The sequence below is a fragment of the Heptranchias perlo genome, chromosome 5 (assembly GCF_035084215.1).
Source record: "Heptranchias perlo isolate sHepPer1 chromosome 5, sHepPer1.hap1, whole genome shotgun sequence".
In the NCBI taxonomy this organism is placed as follows: domain Eukaryota; kingdom Metazoa; phylum Chordata; class Chondrichthyes; order Hexanchiformes; family Hexanchidae; genus Heptranchias; species Heptranchias perlo.
Window position 1 is genome coordinate 119,237,924 of NC_090329.1, and position 24,655 is coordinate 119,262,578.

A 24,655-nucleotide genomic window follows, 5' to 3' on the forward strand; every position below is an offset into this window, starting at 1 on the left:
CCTTCAGTATAGTGCACAGGCACAACATATTGCTACTGTTCAGCACTTTCTAAGAGCTGACAAAATAGTAAAGCCTAACATGGTTACGGTACACTATATGGCACGTTAATCTGAATGCTTTCATGTTAGAAATTAGTTGTATGAATCCCATTTCTCTCTGTTGTGGTCATCAGCATATTCCTGGAAAATGCATAATCCTACTTATTCAGGCATGCCTATTTTCCCCTCTGATTTTCTTCCTCCTTCTCTCCTGAAGTTGTTGACTCGCTACGTTATGCTTTCTGCATTTCAGTCCAAAGTGGCCATTTTGCACAGTGAACCAAATGTTGGTCGGGTATTCAACTGTGGGAAGCATCATAGGCAAGTCCAATTATGTCCTTAAAGTGCACATTTTCCAGCAAAAGTCACTGGCCAGCGATTAGAAGCGGGTAACCTGACTTATTTTCCCCTTCCTAACCCAGAGGCAATGAGATTTTTTGTGGTGTCCCACTGCCAACTGGCTGAGGTTAGCTAACTCAATACAGAGCAGAAATCAAGCTGGGACATTCTAGTCTATATAAGGTCTTTCTCTCCTCTGCCAAGACTGCTCACTACTCCAGGATCATCCTGGAATGCAATGATAACCGCTAGTCTCTTTTCTACAGTAAGAACCGTCTCCTTAAACTCCTCTGACCTGCCCACTCCACCCTCTCCTGCAACAACGTGCGAGGAGCTCATGGACTTCTTTTTCACCAAGATTGAGACCATCTGCTCAGCTGCCTCTGCCACATCCCTCCCTTCCCCTAGCCCACCAAGACAAATTTCCCACAAGGTTCCCTCTTGCCCTAGCCCTGAACTCGCTTCTTTTTCTAGTTTTTCTCCTATTTCTCTACACGCCCTCTCCGAGCTCACCTTGTCTGAAACCCACCTCCTGTTCTCTCGACCCTATTCCCATTAAGCTGCTGACCACCCAACTTCCCTTCCTGGCTCCTATGTTAGCTGATATTGTAAACGGCTCCCTCTCCTCTGGTACTGTCCTGCTCCCTTTCAAATGCACCACCATCATCCCTTTACTCAAAAAAAAATGAACCCTTGAATCCTCTATCCTTGAAAACTACCAATCCATCTTCAACCTCCCCTTCCTCTACAAAGTCCTTGAACGTGTTGTCGCCTCCCAATTCCATGCACGTCTTGGCTAGGGGCGCAGCTAGTTTTTTTTTATTCGTTCATGGGATGTGGGCATCGCTGGCAAGGCCAGCATTTATTGCCCAACCCTAATTGCCCTTGAGAAGGTGGTGGTGAGCCGTCTTCTCGAACTGCTGCAGTCCGTGTGGTGAAGGTTCTCCCACAGTGCTGTGAGGGAGGGAGTTCCAGGATTTTGACCCAGTGACGATGAAGGAACGGCGATATATTTCCAAGTCAGGATGGTGTGACTTGGAGAGGAACATGCAGGTGGTGTTGTTACCATGTGCCTGCTGCCCTTGTCCTTCTAGCTGGTAGAGGTCGTGGGTTTGGGAGGTGCTGTCGAAGAAGCCTTGGCGAGTTGCTGCAGTGCATCCTGTGGATGGTACACACTGCAGCCACGGTGCGCCGGTGGTGGAGGGAGTGAATGTTTAGGGTGGTGGATGGGGTGCCAATCAAGTGGGCTGCTTTGTCCTGGATGGTGTCGAGCTTCTTGAGTGTTGTTGGAGCGGCACTCATCCAGGCAAGTGGAGAGTATTCCATCACACTCCTGACTTGTGCCTTGTAGATGGTGGAAAGGCTTTGGGGAGTCAGGAGGTGAGTCACTCGCCGCAGAATACCCAGCCTCTGACTGCTTTTGTAGCCACAGTATTTATGTGGCTGGTCCAGTTAAGTTTCTGGTCAATGGTGACCCCCAGCATTTGATGGTGGGGGATTCGGCAATGGAAATGCCGTTGAATGTCAAGGGGAGGTGGTTACACTCTCTCTTGTTGGAGATGGTCATTGCCTGGCACTTGTCTGGCGCAAATGTGACTTGCCACTTATCAGCCCAAGCCTGGATGTTGTCCAGGTCTTGCTGCATGAGGGCATGGACTGCTTCATTATCTGAGGGGTTGCGAATGGAACTGAACACTGTGCAATCATCAGCGAACATCCCCATTTCTGACTTTATGATGGAGGGAAGGTCATTGATGAAGCAGCTGAAGATGGTTGGTCCTAGGACACTGCCCTGAGGAACTCCTGCAGCAATGTCCTGGGCTGAGATGATTGGCCTCCAACACCACTACCATCTTCCTTTGTGCTAGGTATGACTCCAGCCACTGGAGAGTTTTCCTCCTGATTCCCATTGACTTCAATTTTACAAGGGCTCCTTGGTGCCACACTCGGTCAAATGCTGCCTTGATGTCAAGGGAAGTTACTCTCACCTCACCTCTGGAATTCAGCTCTTTTGTCCATGTTTGGACCAAGGCTGTAATGAGGTCTGGAGCCGAGTGGTCCTGGCGGAACCCAAACTGAGCATCGGTCAGCAGGTTATTGGTGACTAAGTGCTGCTTGATAGCACTGTCGACGACACCTTCCATCACTTTGCTAATGATTGAGAGTAGACTGATGGGGCGGTAATTGGCTGGATTGGATTTGTCCTGCTTTTTGTGGACAGGACATCCCTGGGCAATTTTCCACATTGTCGGGTAGATGCCAGTGTTGTAGATGTACTGGAATAGTTTGGCTAGAGGCGCGGCCTCTTCTGGAGCACAAGTCTTCAGCATTACAGCTGGGATGTTGTTGGGGCCCAAAGCCTTTGTTGTATCCAGTGCACTCAGCTGTTTCTTGATATCATGTGGAGTGAATCGAATTGGCTGAAGACTGGCTTCTGTGATGGTGGGGATATCGGGAGGTGGCCGAGATGGACCATCTACTCTGCACTTCTGGCTGAAGATGGTTGCAAACACTTCAGCCTTGTCTTTTGCACTCACGTGTTGGACTCTGCCATCATTGAGGATGGGGATGTTTACAGAGCCTCCTCCCGTTAAACAACTAACGGTCCACGAACATTCACGACTGGATGTGGCAGGACTGCAGAGCTTTGATCTGATCCATTGGTTGTGGAATTGCTTAGCTCTGTCTATAGCATGTTGCTTCTGCTGTTTAGCCTGCATGTAGTCCTGTGTTGTAGCTTCACCAGGTTGGCACCCCATTTTTAGATACGCCTGGTGCTGCTCCTGGCATGCTCGTCTACACTCCTCATTAAACCAGGGTTGATCCCCTGGTTTGTTGGTAATGGTAGAGTGAGGAATATGCCAGGCTATGAGGTTACAGATTGTGCTCGAATACAACTCTGCTGATGCTGATGGCCCACAGGATGCCCAGTTTTGAGCTGCTAGATCTGTTCTGAATCTATCCCATTTAGCATGGTGGTAAGTGCCACATAACATGTTGGTTGGTGTCCTCAGTGCGAAGATGGGACTTCGTCTCCATGAGGACTGTGCGGTGGTCACTCCTACCAATACTGTCATGGACAGATGCATCTGCGACAGGTAGATTGGTGAGGACGAGGTCAAGTAGGTTTTTCCCTCGTGTTGGTTCGCTTACCACCTCGCGCAGGCCCAGTCTGGCAGCTATGTCCTTCAGGACTCGGCTAGCTCAGTCACTAGTGGTGCTACCGAGCCACTCTTGGTGATGGACATTGAAGTCCCCCACCCAGTGTACATTCTGTGCCCTTGCTACCCTCAGTTCTTCCTCCAAGTGGTGCTCAACATGGAGGAGGACTGATTCATCAGCTGAGGGAGGGCAGTAGGTGGTAATCAGCAGGAGGTTTTCTTGCCCATGTTTGACCTGATGCCATGAGATTTCATGGGGTCCGGAGTCAATGTTGAGGACTCCCAGGGCCACTCCCTCCTGACTGTACGGGCTCGATTTTCGGACCTCCGAGCCGGCGGGTTCGTGGCGGGGGGGCTCCGAAAATCGGGGATTCCTGGGGCGGGTCCGGAGCCCGTCTCCAACCCGCCCACTTCCGGGTTCCCCAGTGACGCGCTTAGATGCGCGCGCAGCCCCTGCATGCGGGACTCCGATGCCACTTAAACTAATTAAGTAGATACTTCCAGTCGTTAGCAGACCTGATTGACATGATATTTTAGGAGGGGTGGGATTTTCAACTCAACTGAGACTGTTTCCCATACTGGGGGAAACACTCCCAGTTGAAATGGACGTGTTGCAGCCATCAGCCTGTGGCAGCTGCAAAAGTCCAATTGACAGATGGGGTGGGGGGGGGGGGGGGGGGAGACTCTCACTCATTGCAGGAGGCCACTCTGTCACTTTGGACAAAATTTGGCCTCCACCACCCCCCTCCTAACAATAAAATTCACAACCTTGCAACCTCAACCCCGGTGTGCAGACACATGTACCTACCTTGTGGGCCCCCTCAAATGTACATCTTGCGGATGGGGGCCGCCATAGCTGCAGTCATGACCTCCTCGGAGGACGAACAGCATCACCAGCCTCGCCGGCCATGCCGTCCACCTCTGACACGTGGAGCTCCACAACAGTGCTGTGACACATACACCTGCACAGCAGGAGGGAGGGCAACCGCAGAGAGAGATGCGCCGCAGAATGCACTACCCTCGCCACAGGGTCTACAGACCGAGGCTCAGCTTCCTGGACCACTCTGAGCAGCAGTGCACACGGAGGCTCAGAGTCACTCGACATGTAGTCGTAGACATCTGCAGCCTCCTTGATGCCGAGCTGCTCCCGGCTGGCCCGAGCACCATCATCTTACCTGTCGTGTCAAAGTCACCACTGCCCTCAACAACTTCTCCTCCACATCCTTTCAGTGTGCCACTGGGGACATGGCCGGCGTCTCTCAGTCGTCTGCACAAAAGAGCCCTGCAAATACACCTACACCCACTCTGCGGTGACACAATGGGTGGCATCAGGTGTGGGTCTTCATGGTGATCCTCAGGAAAGGGCATTATTGCGCAAACCAGACAAGATTTTCAAAGACGTGGCAGTCGTGGTAATAACAATTTTTATGAATTTTTGCAAAACAAATGAAAATAAATGAAAAACATAACATTTTGATTTTCAACCCTGTGCATCCTTTGCCTTTCATTTACGGGAACCCCTACGTGGTGCTACCCCTGTGGCTTCAGCAGAGGTAGTGGCAGGTTGCTCTTATCCATGCGCTGACCGATGAGATGCTTTGCACAGACACCCTCTGGGTTTTAGTGCCCGTAAGGGCCCCTCCAAAGACTGCTCCACCTGCACCTGTGCAGGTGGAGCAGTCTTTGGAGCACTTTGAGTGGCGTCCCCACTTCCATGTCCCCTTTCACCATCATCCCTCTCCTGGCCCAGGCACACAAGACTCCTTCCACCTTGCTGGATGACAGTTTGGAGGACTTGTGTGAAGCCTTGGCAGGCCAGTTGGAAGGTATCTGTCAGCCTGTTTAAGGTGGCAGAATGTTGCTCACCCTGAATTCGAACGGCCATTGTCAGGGCCTGAATGGACTCATTGTTGAGCCGTGCTTGATGCTCGATGGAGGCTAGTTTTTCCTCCCACAACACTATCTCAGAGATGCCTTCACGTCCCTGTGACAGTATTCCACGCGTGCAGGAGTTGGACTCCTCCATCCTCTGCGCGATTGTGGAGAGTGCGTGTGGTGAGTGCATGTGGCAACTGTTCCAGTACCTCGGCAATGTGCTGCTGCCCCTCGATGACTCTCCTTTTCATGGCTGGCCCCCAGGGTTCAGCATCTGGGTCCAGCTGAGCAGAGCCTGGAGAAGAGTGCTCCCACCGACGCGGACTCTCCACGGCTGCCCCTGCCACCTGGGTCTGCTCATGCTCACATGTGTGTGGTGACTCACCATGTGCAAGCCCAACTAAGTGAGGACGGGGACCGACCGAGGTGTGTGTATCTGTGCTGGTGGATGGATGGCTCAGATGTGACGATGGACCCTCAGAGGACCTCTGCGGAATCGCCCTCCACAGTCACAGCGGTCGCAGATGGGCCAGAAAGAGAACAGAAAGCAATATTAAGAATATGGACAGATGTTGAGCTGCTGCAGATGCCAGGTGATGCTAAGATCATTCACTATCATGAATGCTGAGTGCTAGCTTTCTGTCACCAGCCACTTGTGCAATCCCAGTCTCGGCATCCACCACGGACAGGCACTCCAGCGTGCAGCTTATCTTGAGTGCCTGTTGCTCCGCATCTGTTAATGCCACCTGGTGTGGCGGGCCCCCTCTGGTCCTTGCCCTCTCCTGGGCATTCTGGCATCTCTTCTCCTATCAAGGCAAAACACAGAGGCGTGATTGAGTGATGGTTGCATGGTGACCCGCTGCATGCATTGGTGTGGGTGGGGTTGAGCGTGAGGGAGATGCATGGGAGGGTGCGTGTGAGACACAGCCATGAGACTGTATGAGGATTGGGTTGCGAGGTAGTGTTCGAATGGGAACTGGGGCGGTGAGTACGTGCAGGCAAGTTGAGGATGATAGTTGAGTGGATGTGAGGAGTGATGCGAGAGCGTTATGGTGGCAGTGCAGAAGGGGTTGTGTGGTGGTGGAGGTGATGTGGAAGACGGAGTGTGAGAGAATGCGTAAGTATACTCACTTTGGCTGACCTGGTTAGGTAATTAAATCTCTTCCTGCACTGCACCCAGGTTCTGGACACATTGCCAATGCTGGTGACCTCCTCGGCCACCTTCAGCCAGGCCTTCTTGGTGGTGGAGGGAGGGCACTTCCTCCCATCCGATGGGAAAAACATTTCCCTCCTGCTCCTCACCCCATCGAGCAGCACCTGGAGAGAGGAGTCTGAAAACCTTGCAGCAGCCTTGCCTCTGACCTGCTCCATGCTCCTAAATTAGTTGTTTGCTGCAGGAGGAGCATTGGAGGACTGCCCCTTTAAATAGGGCTCCTCCTGCTGACTGCCTGTGATGCGGGTGCGCAGTGCACCCGCTGCGCAGGTTACCCACGCGCCCAGTCGACCCCCCGCTGCCAACCCGCCTCCCTCCTAATATCGGTCCCTACATCACTGTACCGCCACCTCTGATAGGTCTATCCTGCCGGTGGGACGGGACATACCCAGGGATGGTAATGAAAGAGTCTCGGACGTTGGCTGAAAGGTATGATTCTGTGAGTATGGCTATGTCAGGCTGTTGCTTGACTAGTCTGTGGGGCAGCTCTCCCAATTTTGGCACAAGTCCCCAGATGTTAGTGAGGAGGACTTTGCGGGGTGGACTGGGCTTGGTTTGCCTTTGTTGTGTCCTGTCACTAGTGGTCCGATGCCGGGTGGTCCATCCGGTTTTATTCTTATTATGATTATTCTTATTATTCTGGAGCACAGGTTTTCAACACTACTCCAGGGATGTTGTCGGGGGTCCGTAGACTTTGGTGGGTCCAGTGCACTCAGCTATTTCTTGATATCACGTGGGATGTATCGAATTGGCTGAAGACTGGCATATGTGATGGTGAGGGCCTCAGGATGAGGCCGAGGAGGATCATGCAGTCAGCGCTTCTGGCTGAAGGTGGTTGGAAACGCTTCAGTCTTGTCTTTTGTTGAGCTCCACCATCGTTTAGGATGGGGATGTTCAATGGAGCCTCCTTCTCCCAATAGTTACTTAATTGTCCACCACCATTCACGACTAGATGTGACAGAGCTGCAGAACATTGACTTCATCTGTTGGTTGTATGATCGCTTAGCTGTCTGTAGCATGCTACTTTCCCTGTTTAGTATGCATGTAGCACCACTTTGGTGTTCATTCTCAGCTGTGCCTGATATTGCTCCCAGCACGCTCTTCTACACCCCCTCATCATCTGGCTTGATGGTGATGGAGCGGTGAGGGATATGTCGGGCCATGAGGTTACACATTGTAGTGATATATCTGTTGGCCTAACATCTGTTGTGGGGAAAATGCTGGAGTCTATAATTAAGGATCGGGTGACTGAACACCTCGAGAATTTTCAGTTAATCAGAGAGAGCCAGCATGGGTTTGTGAAAGGTAGGTCGTGCCTGACAAACCTGATTGAATTTTCTGAAAAGGTGACTAAAGTAGTGGACAGGGGAATGTCAATGGATGTTATTTATATGGACTTCCAGAAGGCATTTGATAAAGTCCCACATAAGAGACTGTTAGCTAAGATAGAAGCCCATGGAATCGAGGGAAAAGTACAGACTTGGTTAGGACGTTGGCTGAGCGAAAGGCGACAGAGAGTAGGGATAATGGGAAGGTACTCACATTGGCAGGATGGGACTAGTGGAGTCCCGCAGGGATCTGTCTTGGGGCCTCAATTATTCACAATATTTATTAACGACTTAGATGAAGGCATAGAAAGTCTCATATCTAAGTTTGCCGATGACACAAAGATTGGTGGCATTGTAAGCAGTGTAGATGAAAACATAAAATTACAAAGCGATATTGATAGATTAGGTGAAAGGGGAAAACTGTGGCAAATGGAATTCAATGTAGACAAATGTGAGGTCATCCACTTTGGATCAAAAAAGGATAGAACAGGGTACTTTCTAAATGGTAAAAAGTTAAAAACAGTGGATGTCCAAAGGGACTTAGGGGTTCAGGTACATAGATCATTGAAGTGTCATGAACAGGTGCAGAAAATAATCAAGAAGGCAAATGGAATGCTGGCCTTTATATCTAGAGGACTAGAGTACAAGGGGGCAGAAGTTATACTGCAGCTATACAAAACCCTGGTTAGACTGCACCTGGAGTACTGTGAGCAGTTCTGGGCACCGCACCTTCGGAGGGCATATTGGCCTTGGAGGGAGTGCAGCGTAGGTTTACTAGAATGATACCCGGACTTCAAGGGTTAAGTTACGAGGTGAGATTACACAAATTAGGGTTGTATTCTCTAGAGTTTTGAAGGTTAAGGGGTGATCTGATCGAAGTTTATACGATATTAAGGGGAACAGATAGGGTGGATAGAAAGAAACTATTTCCGCTGGTTGGGGATTTTAGGAGTAGGGGGCACAGTCTAAAAATTAGAGCCAGACCTTTCAGGAGCGAGATTATAAAACATTTCTACACACAAAGGGTTGTAGAAGTTTGGAACTCTCTTTCGCAAACGGCAATTGATACCAGCTCAATTGCTAAATTTAAATCTGAGATAGATAGCTTTTTGGCAACCAAAGGTATTAAGGGATATGGGCCAAAGGCAGGTATATGGAGCTAGATCACAGATCAGCCATGATCTTATCAAATGGCGGAGCAGGCACGAGGGGCTGAATGGCCTACTCCTGTTCCTATATAATTCTGCTGCTGCTGATGGCCCACAGTGCCTCATGGATGCCCAGTTTTGAGCTGCTAGCTATGTTCTTCATCCATCCCACTTAGCACAGTGGTACTGCCACATGACACAATGGAAAGTATCTTCAGTGTGAAGATGGGACTTGGTCTCCACAAGGACTGTGCGGTGGTCACTCCAACCAATGATGTCGTGGACAGACACATCTGTGACCGGTAGACTGATTAGGACAAAGTCAAGTAGGTTATTCCCTCGTGTTGGTTCTCTCACAACCTGCCGCATGCCCAGTCTGGCAGCTATGTCCTTCAGGACTCGGGCAGCTCGGTCAGTGGCGGTAACGCAAGGGTACTGAAGCCAATTTTAATACCCCAAATGCCACCTCGTCTCAGCCCAGATTGGGGTCAGACTCAGGTATTCACAGGAGAAAATCACTGAATCACTGACGAAGGGCTTCATAACCAATGTTAACCACAGATTAAATTCTACCTGCAAAATAGTCATGTGAACAGATGGGCAGTTCACGTGTTCTCCATAATGTTTCATATATATAAAAACACAAATTGGTGGTCTGATAATACTTTAATTCTGATCTGCATGAATTCCAAAGGTGTCAGTTAAGTACCTCTACAGTGTCAGGAAAGGACGCCGCCATGTCACACCACATTTGTGCATTGGTCATCTGTCCAAGTTCTCTGTAACACTAAAGGTAAAACAAAGGAATTTACAGAAATGGAGCTTAAACAGCTTTGAACATATAACCCAGAAATTGTGTTGAGCTTTAAAAACAGAGCTGTTTATGATATTTCTAAGGGACAATGAAAACATGGTACCTACCTTTGTTAGATATACACTATTGGCTTTGGAATACCTTGGGTGTATTTCCTCCACCTGAAAAACAGGAGACAAATGCAAATTTACATGCCAGTTAGACTCAAGAATTACAGTGACTGCATTCAGAATTCAAACCCAGAATGCCGCAGCTAATTTACAAGCTAGACCTCTGCTAGATAGGTAGATAAATAGACTGATTAGCAAATCACCCATGGTGCCACTCATGGTGAGTCAGAGGATGTTTTGTTTTATAACGATAGTGTTGGTCAGTCATGTAATATGCAATGTTTTATCAGGGCTGCTGATTTCCAGTGATAGTAATACAAACAGAATTTGACCTAGTGTTATTGGATTGCGACCAGCTTTTGAGCATTGAATTCCATGATAATGTTCATTTTCCATGAAAACTGTTATTGAATGGCCTTGAATATGCTTCTTTATCCATGTACCTTGATTATTATTGTTCCTTTGCTTATTTATCTCCCCTTCCTACGCTTCAAACTCATCCCTTCCAGAAGACTCACTTACATACTCCCTGATCTCTTCCCCATTCAACTAATCCACCTGACCCCCATTGCTTGGCAATATTATAAATGCCTCCCATTGTTTAGGCACGGTACCTCTTCCTCTTTAATATGATGGTATTCACTCAATCCATCTATACTCCCCAGTTACTGCCCCATCACTAATCTCTAACATCTTTCCTTTCCAAGATCCTTAAATGTGTCATTACTTCCCAACTCCAGCCCAGCTCTCTCAATAATCCCTGTTCAAACCTCTAGTACAGCTGCCACCCTGCTCACAGCACTGAGACTGTCCTGTCCAAAGTTACAAATGATGAACACAGTGACTGTGGCCACTGTACGTTATCTCTTGTTGTCCTACTTGATCTCTCTGCGATGTTTGATATGGCCAGCCGTATTATCTCCTTTATAGCCTTTTCCTGTTGTCCAACTTAGTGGGATTTTCCTTGCATGATTCCACTCCTAACTGTCCCAACACATTGTCAGCAATGGCTTCTCTTTCTGTGTCATCTTCACAGTCCCACCCTAAGGATCTATCCTTAGCCCTCTCCATTTCATCATCTAGATATTGCCTCTCGATGACATCATCCAGAGGCACAAAACAACAATAACACACTTCAAAAGTAGTTAATTGGCTGTGAAGCGCTTTAGAATGTTCTGAGGTGCGAAAGTAGTTACATAAATACAAGTTCTTTCTTTCTCAATCTGCTGTTTAATTTTTGCTCTGCTTCTCAAGTTACTTCAGAATAAACCTGATCCGTAGCTTATAGTGTGATATATGACCTATCAGAGTGCTGGTTGTCTGTCAGTCAGTGGGATCAGGAGTGTATAGTGGTAACTCATATCATTTCCAGCATGTTGCTCATGGTAAAAAGGTTCACTGTTCACCCTGGGCCTGCAATCCCAGGGTAGTTTGTGAATAAGGTCATGGTTTGATTCATGGAGAGCATGTGCTTGCTTGTGGAAGGGAACCTTTGCACTCGGCACAAGGAAAAGGATCTGAAGTGCGGCTGCGTCGCAATATAGAATATTAAATTGTTTGGGGTAAACCCAAAATATTGTTTCAAAGTGAGGGAAGCTAGTTAAGACCAGAAAACACAAGTTTAAAGTAAATTTAACGGTTAATATTGTAAGACTACAAATATGCAAAATACTGTAAAAACACTGTAAAACTGCAATACATGAAACAGACTGCGAGATATGAAACAGTTAACCCCAGGTGCCAGTCAAAGAGACTTCAGCCCACGATCAGTTTCGGAGACTCATTTACATCAAACAACGATCCCCTGGCGAAGACAATGTATAATCAAATTGAGCCTGTCTCGGACAAGAACGGAAGGCCTTTCACACCTAAACAATGCTGTGAGCCAAGGGCCCATCACAGTGAGGAATACCGCATTGTCCTGGTGCTGTGCAGGTAGCGGGGAGGAGATAAGGAGTTGTTTCTCGACCTAACAGCTCTGCACAACTAAGGAGTTTTGAATCACCGAGATGCCCAGATGAAGAGGTGTGAATGTCAAGCAATCCAACAGATTGATAGCTGAAACCATTGATGAGGCCCAGGTGAGGGTTGCATGACTGGAACACTTTAAGAAGGTACAACAGCAGCACGTGGAGGCTGCAGTCAGGTGAAGATGGACGGAGACCAGTCACCTCCAGATCCAGGCCTACAATCAACATCGGTAACGACCAGCCACGTGAGTGATTGTAAGTTCCAGGCAAACCACTGAGGGGTTTGCACTGCGGAGGCTGCAGTCAAGGAAAGAAGGACGGAAACCAGTCATTTCCAGGTCCAGGCCTACCATCAGCATCGATAACGACTAGCTGCATGGGTGATTATAAGTTTCAGTCAAATCATAGAAGGGTTTGTACTGGGGTTTTGTTAGTCTAATAAACGAACAAGTTTGGGTTGAGCCAAAGCCTGTTTGTCGCGTGGAATTTAGTTCTTGTAATTCCGAGGTCCAAGAACTGGCGGAAGGTGGAAGGAAATGGAACACCTTACAATATGAAGAATTTCTTTTCATTAATGCCTGGAATAATCAGCCAGGCAGAATGATAGAGATGAAACATTATGGGTTGGTCAAAATGCAGTTGAATGCTAAGCTAGGTGAGTTAGTCGACTAGAGGAACAAGCTTAGATGGCCTTTTCTTGTCCTAGGATTTTTTATGTTCTTACAAATAAAAAATTAAGACAGCCAAGGTTTCTGTTTTTGATTGTTATTCAGTAGCCCTTGCCAGAACCTGCATTTTGGGACTTTGGGTAAGGACATCTGAGATGCCTCATAGCTGAAAATGCCGACACTTACAGTTTAAGTTGACACTCTAACTTGGAAGGCTGACAACACCCATTGAACTGTATTCCAGAATATATCACCGCCTCCAGCAAAGGAAAATTGAGAACCATGGAAAAGGTTAAATATTAAAAGCTGCATCAAAGAACAGTACAAGCATTTCATCCTAACCTTGCTGACTTTATCAATCGATCCCTATCTCTATACCTGCATAATACAAGTGATACATGACAATGAGGGATAAAAATAGTATTCAAATGGCTTAGGTTCTCTGACTTACTCCCAAATTTTTTAAAATCAAAACCTTCATTTGATTCAGCAACTAGACAGCTAGCAGGATGCTTATAACAAAATAATTGGCAAATATTACCTTGAGGAAACATTGCAAAGCATCCTGTATGGTTGAATTTGGTGGCTCTTCAAACAATGTTGCAGCGACCTTTCTTTCAATCCATGACAACTGAGAACTCTGCAAACCAAGCAATTCAAACCTTATTAGCAAGTACGATGCTGAGACCAAATATAGATTCACACTTCACAATGAATTTTAAACTTTTACAATGCACAGAATCTTCATCCTAAATTTTGTTTGCTGATGACACAAAACTAGGTGGGATCGTGAGTTTTGAGGAGGATGCAAAGAGGCTTCAAGGCGATTTAGACAAGTTGAATGAGTGGGCAAATACATGGCAGATGCAGTATAATGTGGATAAATGTGAAGTTATCCACTTCGGAAGGAAAAACAGAAAGGCAGAGTGTTATTTAAATGGTGATAGATTGGGGAATGTTGATGTACAAGTAGACCTGGGTGTCCTTGTACACCAGTCACTGAAAGCAAACATGCAAGAGGATTTGAGCATAGGAGCAAGGATGTCTTACTGCAGTTGTACAAGGCCTTGGTGAGACCACATCTGGAGTATTGTGTGCAGTTTTGGTCTCCTTACCTAAGAAAGGATATACTTGCCATAGAGGGAGTGCAGCGAAGGTTCACCAGACTGATCCCTAGGATGGCAGGACTGTTGTATGAGGAGAGATTGGGTCGACTCGGCCTGTATTCACTCGAGTTTAGAAGAATGAGAGGGGATCTCATTGAAACATATAAAATTCTGACAGGGCTAGACAGACTGGATGCAGGGAGGATGTTTCCCCTGGCTGGGGGGTCCAGAACGAGAGGTCACAGCCTCAGGATACAGGGTAGGACATTTAGGACTGAGATGAAGAGAAATTTCTTCACTCAGTGGGTGGTGAACCTGTGAAATTCTCTACCACAGAAGGCTGTGGAGGCTAAGTCACTGAATATATTTAAGAAGGAGCTAGCTAGATTTCTAGAGACAAAAGGCATCAAGGGGTATGGGGAGAGCGCGGGAATATGGCATTGAGATAAAGGATCAGCCATGAATATATTGAATGGCGGAGCAGGCTCAAAGGGCGGAATGGCCTACTCCTGCTCCTATTTTCTATGTTTCTATGTTTAAATATGGGGGTAATTTTAATTTTAAAATAATTAACTAAGAGCCAATCTCAAATATGCTGCTACTTGTGTGAACTTCATTCTGGTTTAAATATATTTTAAAGGATTTGAAAATATCTTGACTTACATTTGTTTATGTGAAATCATTGCTTATTTTATATAATTTAAAGGAACACAGCAATTAACATGGAAACAAAACACTTGCATACATTAACCAGCTGCTAATACTTTAAAACATTATTGAAGGGTTTCAGTGAAGGGAGGGGCAAGGTGTACAAAAAGTGGTAGCTATCTTATGCACATATCTAACTTCAGTGCTGTTGTTCAACTCATTTTGAAATCAGTAATATTGTGGTAGAGGGCTTGTAGCAAAGCAATGAAATGTTTATTTCCCCAAGACGGTCAGTCATGTGTTTGTTTCTGGGTGAGTTATTAGTTCTTGGCTGGGCTACTAGGTGGAGTGTTGCGTAGAAGTGAGGCATTCCTTTTTTGGGGGAAGGTGGGGCAGATAACAAAGGGAGTGAGGAGAGGCAGTCTAGTTACTTTAATTGCATGTTTTTCTGCTTGGCTAGCCAAACAGCAACACTGATGGTAGCTGTCAGAAATAGGAAATTACACCACCAAATGAAGGATGCACAGTGAGCAAGAATTCTGCAAACATTAATAGAGAAAAAAAACCTCAAAGCCAAAACAGTTCTATCATTAAGGCTCATCATGACACATTCTTAAAACATGAATTGTTGTTGCTTTAGTTTTTGTAACTTATTATCTTATTGTGTGGTAAGAACAAAGAGAAGGCAGAATACCATACGTGTGTATCAGGTTATTGCATCTAAGTACTTTGATGAAGTCACATTTCTGGTACATAAGAGTTGAAAAATGTTCTCCTCTAATATAAATTAATATTCCTTGTACTGACTCAGAATTAGGCATCTCTAGTACTGAAACTTCTCTCTCTCATGCCTATAGTGAGATTACAATAAATACTTCATGGGTGTTTAATAGCATGAATAATTCACAAGTGGGTTGCTCTGATAACTCATTGGTGCAGGAGTTAACTTGGCAGAGGTATCTGGAATTCATAAAGAATGTGAAGAGGGAGGAAAAACTTTGGCACTATACCATAATATGTATCTTTTAAAAAAATTCCAAAGCAAAAGATAAAGAACTGAAAATGTTAGAATCATAGAATCTTACAGCATAGAAGGAAGCCATTCAGCCAATCATACCTGTGCCGACTCTTTGAAAGAACTATCCAATATGTGCCACTCCCCTGCTCTTTCCCCAAAGCCCTGCAATTTTTTGCAGCCAGGAAAGTTCCAAAAGTTCTGAACAGTGATTGTTCCAGTATTCTTATATGAAGAAACCCATTCCTTAGCACATGTGGTGGAGCCCTAGTTGCGCAATAGCTTCTGGCAATCGTAGTCTTTTTGGGAGATGCATATCACAGCACATAGGGGGTTGGATCTGGGAGTTGGGAGACAGGAGGGTTCCAGGTGTGAGAAGTCAGTTGCATGGGTAGGAATCACAAAATTATTGAGCAGAGGGAAAAGAGGACGACACAATGCACTTTGATTATCAGAGGTCCAGTGGTATGCAGTATGCTGTTTGTGGAATGGGAGTATTTAATGGAGGTGGGTGAGGAACTGTGATGGCAGTTGTAAGATTTTTTTGTGATTGTGTGTTTTGTGATTGGAAAGAAAATTAAATTTGGTGCGAAAGTTTCTGCTTCCTTTGTGATTATTGAAAACAAAAGAAGAAATAACCAATTAGAAAAGGGAAAAACAGATTTAAACACAATGAAGAAAAAGAAAACAAATCTATAGCTTAATAGTTAGAACATAGATGACAGACAAGAAATTGTATTATAAAGGCTGGGTAGCTTTGTAGATATTTTGTAGAAATTAATGTAGAAATACAAAAGGAACGCTCGCACAGTTTACACATCACGCCAATGTGATTGTAACAATTCGTGAGACTTCTGTATTTTGTTATATGACTATATATAATGGATAATTTTTTAGAAATAACTAGAGTTAAGACTGTGCTCTTTTCTTAGTAAAATTTGAAATGTAGACTGAAGTCCAGCTATTCACAAGACATAGGCAGGTTCCTTGATCTGTAGATTAGACAGTATACAGAAGCTTGGTTCTAGGCACTAATCAAATTATTGGTCCTCTGAATGGCTTAAATTGGACTCTACAAATAACATGTCCACTGACCTTCAGATAAGTGTTAAAGTATGTAAGCTTACAAACAAATGCATTATAACCTAAATGGCCACCAAGGCAGCTTTGTTCTAAGAGAAGTTCAAAATGTACATTATTTAAAACATTAACAGCCCTAGGTAATTAGCTGGTGTGTGAACACTAGTTCTGTTTGCATCGACTGCAAACATATCCTATCACTGTGTCTTTGAAATTGATTGACAGCTTTTTTATTTGGAGATAAATAAATCTTTTGGTCTAGAACATATATATTATAGACATTGCTTAATATCTTTACTTCAGTTCAGTTTCTAGTCCAGTTTGACAATGTGGACTCTGTAAGGCCAACACAGGAAGTGCATCACTCATGTATTGTACTGCACTAAGGTTTGTGAAAGACTTTTAGACAAAAGTTTTATCATTTAACCGACTGTATAAGAAATACATTCTAGAAAAGGATACTGTAGCCCTTCTTCTCTAAGTATTTATATGATCATTATTTGGTTGTGGTTCACTGCTTTTGTGTAATTAACTTATCTGTAAATAATTTTGATTTAGCCTTATGCATTGGCCTGATGTTGCATTTACCACCTTTGGGGTAGACAGGAGAATGTGGTACCATGCCATGTGGTTTCTGGTGTAACATACCATAGATAAGGGGTAATTGTTAGTTTTGTGGCATGCCATCCTATTCCTAATGCTCTTACAGTCACAGATTTTGGTTCATAGGAGTTTGAAATTGTAGGAGAAATGCCCTAAGTATTGCCTTAAATGTGTCTTCAAAATGGAGTCAGTTGTCAGACTGTATGCTGGGAAAGGAGAGGGCTAATGCTAATTAAAGCAATGAGGCTTATACAAACAAACATTCCATACCAATAATAGAATACAAGCCATCAAGACTACAGGCCAGGAGACAGCTCATTAAGGGGGTCATAAAGATGTCCTGACTAATCTGGATTTGAGTGTGACCCTTTTGTTAGCAAAGTCTTGAGAACATAGGCAGTAAACAAGCAACCTGACATGTCTAAGTGCTGGTGCTTCATTGATTTGGAAGTCATCAAGGTTACCAACAGGGTTGTGTGTGATGGTTGACACCAAAAGGGCTGAACTCTTCTAACATATGTGTCACTCAGATTGGTCAATAGAATTGTGGGAATTTCTTTGGAAATTAAGGATATATAAGATAGTGTTTTTCTCACTAAAGTTCAATCTTCGGGCTTTTGTTTTTAGTTTAGATCTAGTTCTTTTAGTAGTTCCTGTAATAGTCTTTGTATTAGAAGGTGTAGGGGTTTTAATCTATTTTATATAGAAGGATGTTTCTGTCAAATCGGAAAGTGTATCTCCGACAATGTAAGAGAAAGGTTACAGAAGTTAAGATTTTATGTCTATACCAGCCAGATACAGGCAGATGTAAGTGTGTCACACAGAAGTACAAGTTTCCCTGAGATCAAGAGGTAAGATTTAAGCCAGCTAGTCCAGAAACAGCTACCAGTGCAAAAGGTTAATAAACTATGATTCAAAGGTTAATAAACAATTGTTAGTTCATGACTTTGTTGTCTGACTTCTTCAATGATAATTAGCAAGGATGGTTAATTAATTCACTCAGTAGCTTGTGCGGCTCCTGATAAGAGGTTGGTAGCGTAAATGCTAATATAATTCAAACTGGTTGATGTAAAACAGTTCAGCAAGCCAAATTTAGGCATTATTAATTCTTAGGCATAAACTGAGTGGTAAACCCCAGACAGTTGTTTGACAAGGAGTTAAGATAAAGGGGTTAAGGATTCGTCCAGTGCCCGTAATGAATATTCATGTCAATATTCTTGCAGGCTGCTTATGGAACCTAGCTTTCCACTAAAAGTGTTGGGAGACAGCATCATTGTAACAGCAATGTGAAGAGGAACTACAGTAGTTGGTATTGCTAATCCACTCAAAATTTCAGGTCAACTATCTCCTGGTGCCTCATTAAAGAACGATTAAACTCAATCAGTTCTGTAACTACAGCATACATGGATCCTGCCCACATACTCCAAATTGAACTACAAAAGCAAAGAATAAGTGGGATAACTGCGATACATATTATTTTTCTTAAACATTTCACTGAAATGCAATAATTCTGACAGATTTTTTAAAAAAAGACTCTACACAGATATCTTTACTTACATCTTATACAGGGAATATGATGTTGTGGCGATAACGGAGACTTGGCTCAAAAAAGGGCAGGATTGGATACTAAATATTCCTGGATACAAGGGGCACTATTTTAAAAGGGCGGTGGGATGACAGCGGGGGGTTGAATGGACGCGGGGGTAACCCGGATACTAAGACGTTACCGTTCCCCACGAGATCGCGACTTCATAGAATCATAGAAAGATTACATCACGGAAGGAGGCCATTCGGCCCATCGAGTCCGTGCCGGCTCTATGCAAGAGCAATCCAGCTAGTCTCACTCCCCTGCTCTATCCCCGTAACCCTGCAAATTGTTTCCTTTCAAGTACTTATCCAGTTCCCTTTTGAAGGCCATGATTGAATCTGCCTCCATCACCCCCTCGGGCAGTGCATTCCAGAACCTAACCACTCGATGTGTAAAAAATGTTTTTCCTCATGACTTAATTGGTGGCCATTAACCTTGTTTTCAGGTTTGCTGTCCGAAAGCTGCGCAGCGGGCGGACTGCGCACCTGCATGACCTGCTGTCAGCTGGAGCATCTGGATTTAAAAGGCCATTGCTCCAAAGGCTTTTGCTGAAGCAAGGAGCAAGGGGGTGGGGGGGGAAAGAGATGGTACTGGCATTGCTCTTTCCAGGTGGTGTGAGGAATGGACTTTTCTCACTTTGTGATCTCCCTATGAGAAGCGTTCAAATATTAGTGACTCCCTCGCCTCATGAGCAGCCACCTGAGCCGCTGCTCTGCCAATGGGTTCCTCCTCCTCCTCAATGTTCATGGCAAATGTGGATACTGGATGAGGGCATGGGGCCTCACGGGCTCCTCTTCAGCAGTCCTATCGCATGTTCAATTACAGACCTGGTGGCAATATGGCTGTCGTTGTGTCACCGCTGTTCCTCACTGATGGGGTTCCACATGAGCCAAGTGTGCAGGGGGTATCCCTTGTCCCCAAGCAGTCACCCCTTAAGGCTGTTTGATGCGTGGAAGAGAGCTGGGATGTTGGATTCCCTCAGAATGAATCATGGCAGCTGCCAGGGAATCTCGCAAACACGTGAAGAAATCTTTTGCGGTGGTCACAAATGAGCTGCACGTTGATGGTGTGATATCCCTTTCTGTTGATGAACAGTCCTGGCTCATGTGGACGTGCTCTGATTGCTATATGCGTGCAATCGATTGCACCCTGTGCCGTGGGAAACCAGCCACAGAGTGGAAACCCACTGCCCTCTCCGTCTGGCTGAGGTCATCCATGGGGAAGTTGACGCATTGCGACGCCCTGCGCCCTGTGGTGACCTGTCTTATGAACTTGTGGGCAGATGACTGAGACCCCGGTGGTGTCACTGGTGGCATCCTGGAATGATCCAGAGGCAAAGAAATTGAGGGCAGTGGTCACTTTAACTGCGGCGAGCAATGAGATGCTGCCAGGCCCAGCCGGGAGCAGATCGGCATGAAGGAGGATGCAGATGTCTGCGACCACCTGGCGACTCGCTCTCAGCCTCCGTAGGCACTGCTCCTCAGAGAGGTCCAGGAAGCTCAGCCTTGGTCTGTAGACCCTCTCATAAGGGTAGTGCCTCCAGCGACATTGGTCCCTCTGTTGCTCCCCTCTCTGCTCTTGTGCAGGTGCCTGTGGTGCACCACTATGTTGTGGAGCTGCATGTGGCAGAAGTGCACGCCATGCCTGGTGAGGGTGGTGATGTTCCACCTCCTCGGATGTACTCGTGAATGCAGCCACTGCGCCCCCATCCTGATGGTGTCAGTTTGAGGGGTAAACAGAACAATTCTGAGTGTGAACCAAGAATTTTCAGTCGAAACACAAAGATCTCCCAGCCAAAAGTTTGTCTGTGAGAACTGAATGCCCTGCTGCAATGATTCACCTTTTAAATGTCCAGATGGCTGCTGGCTGAAACCTGACTCCTTTCCCATGGCGTGCTTCACATAGCTCGGGAAACACGCTGAGGCAGAGTTGAAATCGCTTGCCATCATTCTTAATTGCATTTATGCACATTTCAAGTACTTCAAGTACTTGAATTGCTGCCTTAAATATCGTCCCGCTGTCTTTAATTGCCAGCGGGAATTCTGAGTTCGGGAACGGCGTGTATACCCAGATGACTCTCAGTCGTGTGCACTTTCGGTGGGTTGGAGCCGGGATTCCTTCCCGCTCCAGAAAATCCCACTCTCAACGCACTTTCACTTTAAAATCATGCCCAAGGTGTTCAGGAAAGATAGGAAAGGAAAGAAGGGAGCGGGGTTGGCAGTATTGATTAAGGAGAATAGTGCAGTGCTGGAGAGAGAGAGGAGGTCCTGGACGGGTCAAGGACAGAATTTATTTGGTTAGAGTTAAGAAACAATAGAGGCGCCATTACACTACTGTGGGTATTCTATGGACCACCAACTAGTGGGAAGGATGATGGCGGAGTCCAGCACGTGAGTGCAAAAGACAAGGCTGAAGCGTTTGCAACCATCTTCAGCCAGAAGTGCCGAGTAGATGATCCATCTCGGCCTCCTCCCGATATCCCCACCATCACAGAAGCCAGTCTTCGGCCAATTCGATTCACTCCACGTGATATCAAGAAACGGCTGAGTGCACTGGATACAGCAAAGGCTATGGGGCCCGACAACATCCCAGCTGTAGTGCTGAAGACTTGTGCTCCAGAACTAGCTGCGCCTCTAGCCAAGCTGTTCCAGTACAGCTACAACACTGGCATCTACCCGACAACGTGGAAAATTGCCCAGGTATGCCCTGTCCACAAAAAGCAGGACAAATCCAATCCGGCCAATTACCGCCCCATCAGTCTACTCTCAATCATCAGCAAAGTGATGGAAGGTGTCGTCGACAGTGCTATCAAGCGGCACTTACTCACCAATAACCTGCTCACCGATGCTCAGTTTGGGTTCCACCAGGACCACTCGGCTCCAGACCTCATTACAGCGTTGGTCCAAACATGGACAAAAGAGCTGAATTCCAGAGGTGAGGTGAGAGTGACTGCCCTTGACATCAAGGCAGCATTTGACCGAGTGTGGCACCAAGGAGCCCTAGTAAAATTGAAGTCAATGGGAATCAGGGGGAAAACTCTCCAGTGGCTGGAGTCATACCTAGCACAAAGGAAGATGGTAGTGGTTGTTGGAGGCCAATCGTCTCAGCCCCAGGGCATTGCTGCAGGAGTTCCTCAGGGTAGTGTCCTAGGCCCAACCATCTTCAGCTGCTTCATCAATGACCTTCCCTCCATCATAAGGTCAGAAATGGGGATGTTCGCTGATGACTGCACAGTGTTCAGTTCCATTCGCAACCCCTCAAATAATGAAGCAGTCCGAGCCCGCATGCAGCAAGACCTGGACAACATCCAGGCTTGGGCTCATAAGTGGCAAGTAACATTCGCGCCAGACAAGTGCCAGGCAATGACCATCTCCAACAAGAGACAGTCTAACCACCTCCCCCTGACATTCAACGGCATTACCATCACTGAATCCCCCACCATCAACATCCTGGGGGTCACCATTGACCAGAAACTTAACTGGACCAGCCATATAAATACTGTGGCTACGAGAGCAGGTCAGAGGCTGGGTATTCTGCGGCGAGTGACTCACCTCCTGACTCCCCAAAGCCTTTCCACCATCTACAAGGCACAAGTCAGGAGTGTGATGGAATACTCTCCACTTGCTTGGATGAGTGTAGCTCCAACAACACTCAAGAAGCTCGACACCATCCAAGATAAAGCAGCCCGCTTGATTGGCACCCCATCCACCACACTAAACATTTACTCCCTTCACCACCGGCGCACTGTGGCTGCAGTGTGTACCATCCACAGGATGCACTGCAGCAACTCGCCAAGGCTTCTTCGACAGCACCTCCCAAACCCGCGACCTCTACCACCTAGAAGGACAAGAGCAGCAGGCACATGGGAACAACACCACCTGCACGTTCCCCTCCAAGTCACACACCATCCCGACTTGGAAATATATTGCCGTTCCTTCATTGTCGCTGGGTCAAAATCCTGGAACTCCCTTCCTAACAGCACTGTGGGAGAACCGTCACCACACGGACTGCAGCGGTTCAAGAAGGCGGCTCACCACCACCTTCTCGAGGGCAATTAGGGATGGGCAATAAATGCTGGCCTCGCCAGCGACGCCCACATCCCGTGAACGAATTAAAAAAAAATATAGAGGAGCAAATTTGAAGGGAAATTACAAAGATGTGCAAAAGCCATAGAGTAGTGAGAATGGGGGACTTCAACTATCCTAATATAGACTGGGATAGTAATAGTGTAAAGGGCAAAGAGGGGAGGAATTTTTGAAGTGCGTTCAGGAGAACTTCCTTGACCAGTACGTTTCTGGCCCAATGAGGAAGGAGGCATTGCTGGATCTAGTTCTGGGGAAGGTGGTGGGCCAAGTGGACCAAATGTCAGTGGGGGAACATTTAGGGAACAGTGATCATAGTATCATAAGGTTTAGATTAGCTATGGAAAAGGACAAGGACTACTTTAAAGTAAAAATACTCAATTGGAGGACGGCCAATTTCATTGGGATGAGAACGGATCTGGCTCGGATAAATTGGAATCAAAGATTGGCAGGCAAAACTGTAATTGAGGAGATGGTTTGGGTACAGTCTAGGTACGTTCCCACGAGGGAGAAAGATAGGGCAACTAAAGCCAGAGCTCCCTGGATGACGAAAGAGATAGAGAGTAAGATGAAGCAGAAAAAAGGGGCGTATGACAGATGTGAGGATGATAAATACAAGTGAGAATCAGGTTGAATATAGAAAGTTCAGAGGAGAATAAAAAAGGAAATAAGAGGGACAAAGACAGGGTATGAGAATAGACTGGTGGCTAACATAAAAGGGAATCCAAAAGTCTTCTATAGGCATGTAAACAGTAAACGGATAGTAAGAGGAGGGGTGTGACCAATTAGGGACCAAAAGATCTACACTTGGAGGCTGAGGTACTAAATGAGTACTTTGCATCTGTCTTTACCAATGAAGAAGATGCTGCCAAAGTCACAGTAGAAGAGGAGATAGTTGAGATACTGGATGGGCTAAAAATTGATAAAGAGGAGGTACTAGAAAGGCTAGCTATATTAAAGTAGACAAGCCACCCGGTCCAGATGGGATGCATCCCTAGGTTGCTGAGGGAAGTAAGGGTACTGGCCATAATCTTCCAATCATCCTTACATATGGGAGTGGTGCCAGAGGACTGGAGAATTACAAATGTTATACCCTGGTTCAAAAAAGGGTGTAAGGATGAACCCAGTAACTTCATGCCAGTCAATTTAACATCGGTAGTGGGGAAACTTTTAGAAAGGATAATCCGGGACAAAATTAACAGTCACTTGAACAAGTGTGGATTAATTAAGGAAAGCCAGCACGGATTTGTTAAAGGCAAATCGTGTTTAACTAACTTGATTGAGTTTTTTGATGTGATAACAGGTTGTGTCGATTAGGGCAATGCGGTTGATGTGGTTTATATGGACATCTAAAAGGCATATGATAAAGTGCCGCATAATAGGCTTGTCATCAAAGTTGAAGCCCATGGAATAAAAGGGGCAGTGGAGGCATAGATACGAAATTAGCTAAATGACAGGAAAGATTGTTTTTTCGGACTGGAAGGAGGTATATAGTGGTGTTCCCCAGGGGTCGGTACTCGGACCACTGCTTTTCTTGATATATATTAATGACTTGGACTTGGGTGTACACGGCACAATTTCAAAATGTGCAGATGACACGAAACTTGGAAGGGTAGTGAATAGTGAGGAGGATAGTGATAGACTCCAAGAGGACATAGGCAGGCTGGTGGAATGGGTGGACACATGGCAGATGAAATTTAACACAGAGAAATGCGAAGTGGTACATTTTGGTAGGAAGGACGAAGAGAGGCAATATAAACTAAAGGGTACAATTCTAAAAGGGGTGCAGGAACAGAGAGATCTGAGGGTATATGTGCACAAATCATTGAACACAGCAGGGCAGGTTGAGAAAGCGGTTAAGAAAGCAT

The 24,655-nt window shown here is 46.0% G+C and overlaps 1 protein-coding gene across 1 annotated transcript in view; it reads right to left on the minus strand.

Moving 5' to 3' along the window:
• LOC137322065 (regulator of microtubule dynamics protein 2) overlaps positions 1-24,655 on the minus strand; it is a 199,851-nt gene that overhangs the window by 4,671 nt on the left and 170,525 nt on the right. Inside the window, exons 7-9 of the mRNA XM_067985127.1 lie at positions 13,207-13,305; positions 10,025-10,078; positions 9,813-9,890 (exon numbers count right to left, since the gene is read on the minus strand). Of these exons, the coding sequence (XP_067841228.1) occupies positions 9,813-9,890; positions 10,025-10,078; positions 13,207-13,305 (231 nt within the window). The remainder of the gene's footprint in view (positions 1-9,812; positions 9,891-10,024; positions 10,079-13,206; positions 13,306-24,655) is intronic.